This window comes from Rattus rattus, chromosome 1 (assembly GCF_011064425.1).
Source record: "Rattus rattus isolate New Zealand chromosome 1, Rrattus_CSIRO_v1, whole genome shotgun sequence".
NCBI classification, from domain to species: Eukaryota; Metazoa; Chordata; class Mammalia; order Rodentia; family Muridae; genus Rattus; species Rattus rattus.
In genome coordinates this window covers 160,749,988-160,761,001 of record NC_046154.1, presented here as the reverse complement: position 1 = coordinate 160,761,001, position 11,014 = coordinate 160,749,988, and the positions used below count along the sequence as shown (strand labels likewise).

General features: G+C 36.3%; 1 protein-coding gene across 1 annotated transcript; it reads left to right on the top strand.

Moving 5' to 3' along the window:
- Positions 1 to 6,153: 6,153 nt before the first annotated feature.
- Positions 6,154 to 9,807, top strand: LOC116889923 (olfactory receptor 6C6-like). Its single transcript, XM_032890738.1, has 2 exons — positions 6,154 to 6,171; positions 8,863 to 9,807. Exon 2 carries the CDS (start codon positions 8,863 to 8,865, stop codon positions 9,805 to 9,807), a length of 945 nt encoding a protein of 314 aa, XP_032746629.1. The 5' UTR covers positions 6,154 to 6,171.
- Positions 9,808 to 11,014: the final 1,207 nt, after the last annotated feature.

Here is an 11,014-nt window from a genome sequence, read left to right as displayed (position 1 = left end):
TGACCCTGCCCCTAACAAACTGCAGTACTCAGGAGAGCTCCTGAGAGCACATTTCAGGAGTTGAAAGTGAGACAGCATCTGAGGATATGAGTGTGGGATAGCTGGTCCTACCACACATCTGGGCAGTGGGGTGGTTGAGGGAGAAACACCTTCCTGCCCTTCTATGCCCATTGCCATCTGCAATAGGAAGGAGAGCTGGCCCAGAGTCATCAGAGCAGAAAAGTTGAGCCTGTACCTCACCTCTGCAGCACATGGGGAAGCAGGCACTGCACTTCACCTGGGAAGCACAGTAGAACATGGCTTGGGTGTGGAGTTGTGGGTGAGGTCAACGTGTGTGTGAGTATGGATGAGATGGTCCCTCCCCTTGTGTGCTTTGTGGTGTCATCAGTGGGTGAGAGATTCCCCTCCCCTTAATTTTACACTCACCACCAATGGTGGACAGGGGAGCTGGCTGGAAGGATTCATGAAAGCAGATCTGTCCCTGCCCCTTACCTGCTCTAGCACTCTGGAGAGCAGACCCTTAACTCACCTTAGCAGCAAAATAGAACTGACTCTGATGGCTGGGTAGTGAGTAAGAGCTGCACTAAGTGTGTGGATGTGGAAGAGCTGATCCTGCCTCTTGTCTGTTGGGCAGTGGCACTCCTCTGTCTCATCCTTCACCATTTATAGCAGGCAGTGGAGTTTGACCCAGGGTCATGAGAGCAGGAAAACTGGCCATGTCTCTCACCTTTTCCAATGCTTGGGAGAGAAGGTCCTGTCTCTTGCTTGAGCAGCACAGTAATGCTGTCCCTGATGGCAAGGTTGTGGGTGAGCTGCCCTGAGGGTATGAGAGTGGGAGACACCAGCTTAGATACCTCTCAAGCCCAAATCTAGGACTTTGAGTTGATCCAACCCAACATCTATTCCATGGTGAACTTCTGAAGTGCATGAAGAAGCTAAACCTACAGATCCAGAACTGCAGGAACTCCATGACACAAAGTACCAACAGGGTGTCTGAGAGAAGTCTCAATGAGGTTCAAGTATTGATAAAATAGCGCAAGCCAGAGACCTCATGCCAGACTAACCAGTGACTGCAATTAACATTTGCAAGCAAGAAAAGGGTATTCTGTAGGACATAGTGTGACACATTACAGCTTCCACAAAGAGATTTTGTTTTCTTTGGTTTGAAGGAAGATTGCAGGGATAGATTGTAGGTGAAAGGGGAGGGGGATGAGTGGGATTGGGGTGCATGATGTTATGTTCACAAGGAACTTATAAAAAGGTTTTTAAAAATGACAAGACTATCTGGGCATAGAAACTCGGAAGCAGCAATTCTTTAGAGTCATGGTTTGAATATCAAAAGTCCTTCAAAGGCAATCTATTTTCCAAAAGAGATATTGAGTATATTGTATTATTTATTTTCCTTGTTAATCAATTGCTTTTGTCTTTTTAATATTAAGAATTATTTCTGGACATTAATAAGAAATGTTTAATTTTTTTCTCTTACTACACAAATAATAGGCTTGTGTGTGTGTGTGTGTGTGTGTGTGTGTGTGTGCGTGCATGTGTTTGTGTTCACTATTCCTGAATCTCATTCATACCCGTCCAATTCTCATTTCATTCCATTGTCCTCTAGTCCCATTCTGTCTAACCATTTCCCAATAGAATCTTGCTTCACCTTGCATACCCCATGTTCCATGGTCCTTCCATTTCTGTTCTAGCTTACTTTTCTTTGAAAATATGAAAAATCTGTGGGAAAGTAGATGTGTGGGTGTTAAGTCAAAAAGTTTCCTCAGTTTCAGTTAGAGCAAGGGAACTACAGACAACCTATGGCTGGTAAATCATTCCTTTTTAAATCAATCCAGATTTGGAGAACACTATATTTTCACCAGAATAATCCACCAGGTATAAAAACAGATAGTTTGTGTGAGGAGAAGGCCATCAGCATTTACAATATGTATAGTCCTAGCCTGAATATTCTGTGTGTATAGTGTTTTGTATGGGCTGCAGAGATGGCTCAGTGATTAAGAGCACCGGCTGCTCTCTCAGAGGTGCTGAATTCAAATCCCAGCAACCACATGGTGACTCACAACCATCTGTAATGAGAACTTATACCCCTTCAAGTGTGTCTAAAGACAGCTACAGTGTATGTATATATGACAAATAAATAAATCTTTAAAAAATTATGTCCACATGTGAAAAGCCCTAGATATATATAAAATTTGCCTTCTTCCAACAAAAGTTGGGACACCATTCAAATGTCTGTCACTAGAATCCTGGGTACATGTTTATAGTATGTTTAGTATAATCCTAAATGCAAATATATATATATATATATTGCATATATGTCAAGAATAATGACACACAAATATATAGTGCATATATGTGTCAAGAATAATGATATGATATGTGTGCATATATATATATATATATATATATATATATATATAAAATTGTGAATTTGTAGAACAATTGAGGGGGGTTAGAGACCCTACTCTATTGAAGTTGGAGTCTTTTATTATTTCAATTTGGTATATGGGTTTGTTTGCTTCTAGTTCTGCAAAGAATGTTATTTGGATTTTGAGGGAGATTGTATTGATCAGTAGACTGCTTTTGGCAATATAACTATTTCCAAAACATTAGTTCTACTAATCCATGTTCATTGGAAGTTTTCCCATCCATTTCAAGTGTCTGCTGTCTAAAGTCCCAAGTTAGAATGAGACAGCAGGCTGGCCAGTTCTAGGTGAATCTCTAAAGTAAACGTTTCTTTAATTGGAATTTTTCAATTCCATTAAGGATATATAATGCTATTTGTATGTACGGTTTAAGGGTGACCTCTTGGAATTGGCAGTAGATTTAGATGGAAATAGAGGTGGGGAGGTTCTAAGAGGAATTGAAGGAAGGGAAACCATAATAAAAATATATTGTATGAACAAATCTATTTTCAATAGACTAAATTGCAAATTGATTTTTATTATTTCCTATACAAATATTATGTTTACATCATTTTTAGCTTTTAAACTGTCTTAGGGAAATCAATTTTCAACTGATTTTGTAATGAGATTTTAGATAGACATTTGAGTCAAAGCCAGGATGTTTTTATCCACTGTCACCATCCTGACTGGAAACATATATATATATATATATATATATATATATATATATATATATATTTTTTTTTTTTTTTTTCTTTTCTTTATAGTTCTTTCTTGAATGAGAAAGAAAAAGTTCTTGAATCAGACAGAGCAAGGAGAAAAAGCAGAAAAGATAGACAAACATGTTAAATATAGCTGCAGACAGAGCAACCTAAGACTGAGAAGCACATTCAAGCTTCCCGCAATATTCAGCCACTGATGTCCCAGTTCCATGCAGCTCTTGGAATTTAGTGTGGGTAATTCACTATTTGAAAAATGACATGGGATATTCTCCAGAAAGAGTACCTACAAATAAAGCTTGGATTCTCACTCTTTCTCTTATTCTGTACTTCTCAACCTCTATGTTTCAAATGTGCAGGTCCCATGTCGTTGTAGGCACTATGGAAAAACCTAACAGCTATAAAGTAACTTAATGAACTTTTAGCTGCTTTTTTTCATTCTTACTGATTCTTTGAGGATTACACACAATGTATTTTGATTGTATTCACCCCTTCCATGACTCCCAATCCCGCTTACACACAAGCATACATACATGCACATATACTCACACACACATATACACCCATACACACACATGTACACACCCATACTTACACATACACACATACATACACATTACATATATACACATATACGCACATACACAAACATACATGAGCATGTGAGTACCTGCACATGCATCTTTTCGTCCTCTCTTTCTTGTAATGAACATGTGTTTAGTTGTATATCCTTCTCTCTAGGGTAACTAATACACCAGGAGCCATATCTTTATACTTTTTCCTTATGGTCAGCCAATGACTCTGGCTCTTACAATCTTCCCTCCCTGTCTTCAACAATGATCTCTAAGCCTTGGAAAGATAGTATGTCAAATATATTTTCTGTTCAAGAATAAGAATGGCAGTTTTCTATTATCTGTACCTTGACCAGTTGTGGATCTCTGTGTTGACCACTACCTCTTGCAAAATGAACTTTGTTCAATGAGAATTTATCTGCTTATTATTATCTCACTAGGAGTAAATTTGCCACTATATTCATTTAGCAGAACTATAGTACTCATTTCTTCCTTGTGGCCTAACTAGAAATTCTTAACAAGGAAAATGGTACCAGGTATGGTGGAACATGATTTAAGTCCAATTAGAAAGTGTTTGGTTATTTCCATGACATTTATGATACTGTTGCATAAATGAATATGTCTTGCCAAGGTGGTAATTGTTATACCTTACAGGGACCACAGCTAGTTAGGACTGTAAATTAAATTGTTGCCAAGTAATGTGAAAAGAACAGTACTGACAGCTTTCGAATGGGTATGAAACCTACAAGTGTGAATGAACTTGCCTTCTTTATATTTTATGACTCAAAGGTTTTTAGAGCAATATGGACTACAGCTGTGTAAGACACAGATATTGCACACTAGGACAGCTGTGTAAGGCACAGATGTTGCACAGTAGGACAGCTGTGCAAGGCATGGATGTTGTACATTAGGACAGCTGTATAAGGCACAGATGATGCACAGTAGAATAGCTGTGTAAGGCATGGGTGATGCACACAAGGGTATTTTAGGAGTCTCAATGACAGCCTACGTCTATAAAGGTTAAAACACAATTTAAAGAATGAGTGAAGGTGTCCTATAAGAGTGGAAAAAGACTCCAAGAAGCTACATCCTAGTTAAATGAGCATGCAAGTGCTATAAGTAAATTGTTCCCTATGAGTCGTTGGCAAAAGGGTCCCTTGAGAATTCCTGACATGATAAATACTAGTGTCATTGTTTTTGTTTCATGTTAGAACTAAATTGCAAGATCTATTGCTCAAGACAAAGTATAGTTTGGTTTCAAAAAGTAGAAAATTCAAGCTGTACTGGCCCAGAAACATTTCCTCCCTGTTAGACATCTTTATTAATGATGTAAGGAACTGTGCACGCTGTTGGAAAGAATGATAGCACATATTTCTACTCAGCTGTTGACCTTGTATGCTATATTATAGAAGTGCCAAGCAAGGTGTACTTGATATAGCAATAGTAGCAAGAATTATTGTGGGTACAACCACCCTTTTATTAGGTTTAGTAATCACTCATTGAGGTGGGAGGGGACATTCTTTAAAACTGGTATTGTGAGCTCAGACAACAATCTCATGGCAGATGAAGTCATAGGCACCAGGGGAAAGTAAGTGTTATTGGTTTGTTAGGTGAATGTAATGCATCTGTTAAACTTTTCTCTGAATATTTATTTTTTGCCTATAGATTATTACTTCTGTTAACCTTGGCATTAAAAAAAGATGGGTATACACAAAGAAATAAGTTAATATATACTTGGTTTATACCACAACAAAATATCAACTTTAAGTCAATCATAAAAATTTAATACCTGATATTTTTAAAGTCTTGGACAAAAAACTTGGAGGTCAACTTGACATTGGTCTTTTATTTAAAATTTTTCTTTTTTTCTTCTGTGTATGGGTATTTTCCTGGCACATATGTCTCAATACCACACGTATATAGTGCTTGTAGAGACCAAAAGAAGGTGTTATACTTTTTGAGATTGGAGTTACATATTATTGTTTAATCATATGGGTATTTAGATTCAAATTGTTGTCATCTGGAAGAACAACCAGTACTCTTAACCATAGAGTCATTTTTCTAGTCCCAATGACGTTGTTCTTAGTGATAATTTGAAAACATGATAAAGGAACAAAAATAAGATTATACTAAAGTAAAAATGAAACAAAACAAAACAAATAAACACAAACTCCAACAGAATTAAATAGTCTATAGAAACATAGAATGTGTTTATAAACCAGAAAACCAACAGGGAACTAATTTTGAAAATGTATAGCAACAGCGGTGAATTATTGCTGCTCCTGATAAGCATTTTTCTGACTTTTCTAAGTCATTTATGACACTCCTCTGGACTGCTTTTTCCAAAGCTTTGATACAAACAATGATACCTTTTGTTATTCTTAATTAATAGTTTGAAGCAGTGATCTCCAGAGAAGAGTCTGCCACCCTAATTTCCATACGATCCCCCTGGAAGCAGAAAGCATTGGAACTAGAACATTTATAAGTGCACAGCTGGCTATGAGTCATCTCTTTGATCTAAGATTTGTGTATGTTTCAGCAATGAGTTTATATTGTTCTTATTAGCTCTGCTTTTTACTTCATCTTTAAGAACAGCATCTAATTGGAGCACTAGAATGACAGTGATCTATACAAGAAGAGCTAAATTTTACAAAATTCAGTCCATCAGATGGTAAAGGCTAAAATTGACACCATGATCTCGAGATTCCAGAGTAAATGTGAATTTGAAGGAACATGGAAATTCTTTATTGAAGTATACTATACATTGTGGATTTTTTTCTACAAAAATGTTTGTAATGAACATTTCTACAAAATAGTAAAACATAAAAATGATCACCCATACAATTGAAATTATCTTTTACAAAGCAGAATGGTTAATTGACACAAGAATGTGAGTCCATTTATATTTTAATTTAATTTTATAATGTGAAACATTAGAATGTGAAATGTCCATGCTGATTTTACATTAATTTTGTAATGTGAAACTAAGGCAAATGCACAGTAAGTCCAGTTAAAGGAATTGTGGTTGGAAAACTGAGTTTTTATTTTATAATATGTTCTAAATGGTAGATATTTTACGATTGTATTTTAACTGATTAAATTTTTATATTTATACTATTACATCTACATTTGGTTCTCTGACTATTTTATAAAGTGGTGTAAAATGCTATAATAAGGAATTCTTGTGATTTGGTAATACTATAAGTCTATGTCTGTGAAGCTCATATCATTCAGGAATGACTAATATTTAGGCATCTTTTCAAATATAAGCATTATGGATAACAGGAAAATAGAAAATATGTCCATTTGATGAAAGCTTGTAAGTACTTAGTAACTAAAGCCTGAACATCTTAAGATGTCAATCTTAAAATTATTCACTAATACTGATTTTGTTTTTTGTTTTTTGGGTTTTTTTGCAAAAAGGTTTATAAAATAGCATATGGAAAAAACAAATATTAATCAGATTACACCTGTAGCTACAAGGTACTTCCACGGCGACCCTCCCAACCTTTTAAATGAGCTCTGCCCCCAGCATGAAAGCTGCTTTTCAAAGCAACCTGTGACTGTTCTGTTATTTTTCTTTTTATGTACTTGGCCTTTGGGCTCCTCACCTGTGAAAATATATATATTTCGGGTTTTAACCTAAGACCATTGTCACTGGACAATTTCCGGTATGTTCTGGCTGGCATGAGCAAGTTTCAGCCAGTTGCATCCTCCTGTGTTTTGCTCTTTGGTGGTCCCTCTGTAGCTAGGACAGACAAGGAGAACCTGTCTTTCTGTCCTGGTGGCAGAAGAAGCACATTCTTATTGTCACGCGGACAGCTATAGCAGCCGATGGCTTGACCGAATCTCCGCCAGAGGTCTCTGCACATTTCAAACCTTTGCTGTTTTGTCAGTTTCTTGTCCGCATCTGTGATAAATCTCTGAATATCCTGTAATTAAATTAATTTCTCGTGACAGTGATTGGTGTGCAGTTAAATCCCCCATGAAGTAATTATTTCCCTGTTTTTAGCTGCGGATTTTTTTTTTAACCAATGACTTCTTCACAGTTCGCTTCCTGTTTTGTGTCTCTGCTTAGACGTTTTATATGGCATTTAGTTTGATACAGTAGAAAGCCATTCCTCGTGAACATGGTGGGGCGCTTGCGCTCACACGCACATATGCACACGTTAGTTGGGAAGCTGATTCTATGAAAATATAGAAAAAAAAGCATCAGGCTTAGTATTTTTTCGCAAAATGATGGATACATTCCTCTTTATTTATTAATCACTGGCTTGATGTTAGAGGTCTTTGAAGATTGACTTTAAGAATTGGATCAAAATATTGTGAATATTGCAGCTTAATAAATGTTTACTGTAATGTTAAAAAAAAAGGAATAAAAATAGGAAAGAAGGTGTGCTAGTAAACTCTTTAAAGGGAAGAGAGCACCAACTGCTTATGCAATACCAAATTGCCTGCCCTGAAGCTATACACAAGTAACACTATACAGACTGAGCAGGTTGTACTTATGTATTTAGGAATACATGTTAATTCATGTATTGAAGAGAAAAAGGGCTATTAATCAGAAAAAGAGCAAGAAAATGAGGTCATGGGAACGTTGAGTAAAAGGAAAGAGAAGGAAATATTATAATTAAACTATAATTTCCAAAAATAAATTAAATCCACAAATAGTTAAGAACAAGGGGCACAGTAGTCCAGGCTATTTCACAGTCTCAAGAAGGAGTTCAGAAGATCCTGCCCTACATGACAGTAGAGGCCATTTGGAAGTGAATGTGCTTATTTGCATTTGAAAATTAATGAAAAATGAAAATATTCTGTTTTTTTTTGAGGGGGGATGCACAGGGATGGAGGAGTGGATTATGAGAAGAAGGCTAATAAAAATCAGACTAGGACAAGTTTATAATTAACCTATGGCATATAATTATGTGTTACCTGAAATTTTGGGCTAGAGAATATTTGAAAACTGTTTTTACAATTCCCCAAAAGGTCAATAACATAAAATCAGGTTTTAAATGTTTTCTAGCCCGGAATTTCAGGGGACCAGAAGAGGACAGCATTTGGGATGTAAATAAATAACAAAACAAAACAACACTAATGAACATAAAATATTTTGTTTTTTAGTTTCCTATGTTTGTTTGTGAAGGCTCACAAATGAGGATGAAAAATCAGTCAATGGAACTTGACTTCATTCTTTTGGGATTGACAGATGACCCACGATTGCAAATTGTGGTTTTTCTATTTCTCTTTCTCAATTACATGATGAGCCTAGTGGGGAACTTAGTCATTGTGCTCCTCACCTTGCTGGACCCTCGCCTTAAAACTCCAATGTATTTCTTTCTCCGTAATTTCTCCTTTTTGGAAATCATGTTCATAACAGTGTGTATTCCCAGATTCTTGACAACCATTGTGACTGGAGACAAAACTATTTCCTATATTAATTGTGCATCTCAGTTGTTTTTCATTCTTTTACTGGGAGTTACAGAATTTTATCTCCTGGCTGCCATGTCCTATGACCGATATGTTGCCATCTGCAGACCATTACACTACCCTATCATCATGAACAGGAGAGTGTGTTACCAACTTGTCCTCAGCTCCTGGGTGACTGGGTTCTTAATCATCTTTCCCCCATTGGCAATGGGTCTGAAGCTGGATTTCTGTGATTCCAGGGTAATTGATCATTTTATGTGTGAAACTTCTCCTATTTTGCAGATCTCCTGCACAGACACTCATGTCCTAGAAATGATGTCCTTTGTCTTAGCAGTGGTGACACTCGTAGTTACACTGGTATTAGTGAGTCTTTCTTACTCTTTCATCATTAAGACTATTATTAATTTCCCTTCTGCACAGCAAAGAACCAAAGCCTTCTCCACCTGCACTTCCCACATGATTGTTGTCTCCATATCATATGGTAGTTGTATCTTTGTGTATATTAAACCATCTGCAAGAGAGAGAGTAGCTGTGTCTAAAGGTGTAGCTTTGCTGTATACTTCAATTGCCCCTCTCCTGAACCCCTTCATTTATACATTAAGAAACCAGCAGGTAAAAGAAGTCTTCTGGGATATAGTACAAAAGACTGTGAGCTTTTCAAAACACAAAGTTTAAAACAGGGTAACATTTGAGGAATTTCAAAGAAAAAAATTTTTAAGAGAACAAAATCATGCTGAGGTTAAAAAAATACAAATATATCAACAGTTAATATAAAATATGTCAATTTGAAAGAGAACAAGAATGGGTATACAAGAAGATGCGGAAGGAGGAAAAGGAGGAGAGAAATGCAGCTGTAAACTGCAACCATACATTAAAAATGAAAGTCTAGTTCATATGATTGTTTTCCTATGTCAGCAGTTATTTCATGTATAGGAAGTTTTTCTGAAGAACCCTGTAACTCCGCGCCACCTTACAATCTACTTTCCCATGAAAGGTTGCACTCTGCAATAACTACCTTGCTTCAATTCCTTTCTAAAAGTACCTCTATGTGTATATGTTATCATTTATTACATACTCATTTCCAGAAATCATTGCATTGAATAAAATAAACATTGTATAATAGCAATTTTCTGTGTGTTATTTGTTATTTGATTGAACATCAATGATATATATATATATATATATATATATATATATATATATATATTTCTACTCATTTTGGAGAATGCATTACTTTTATCTCAGTAGTCTTTAATATCTGTAAAGCACACAAATACTTAAAACAAAAATATTGTTCTGTGGTGCTAAATTATTACTATATTAAATGTCTCAAACATACTGGGGCATAGGTTGAAGTCTTTATGAAGGTGAGGATGGCACAGGATTGGTCAAGGACCATTGGACAGTAATAAGTAAGGCAGGTACAAAGTTTTTGTAAGGCAGGAGAAAGGAGGAAAACAGGAGAACCAAGATGGAGGCAGAGAAGGATGACACAGATCCATGTGGCCTTAAATGGCCATAGGTAGTTATGAATATTTCTTAAGGGATAGATTTCTATAGGTCAATATTTCTTATCTAGGTAGGTGGTTTATATCATTATCAATTGGCTGTGTGTTTTTTGTGTGGATGTATTGTGGATTGAAATTTTATCATATAAATCTGATTATTAATTTACAACCTTTTGAGTCTTGATTTTAACTGGTTGTTGGGACTTTATACCATAACCATTAGGAGGTGGATGCTGGGAATATTAACAGAGCAGTGGCAGAGGGTTAGGAGAGGATAGCCCCTGCTTGGACCCCAAGGTGGATGCTGAGCAGGTGAGCAGAGTCCACAGTAAAAGAGTTGTGAGATAGGCAATCTCTGTATGAAACTGGCATGG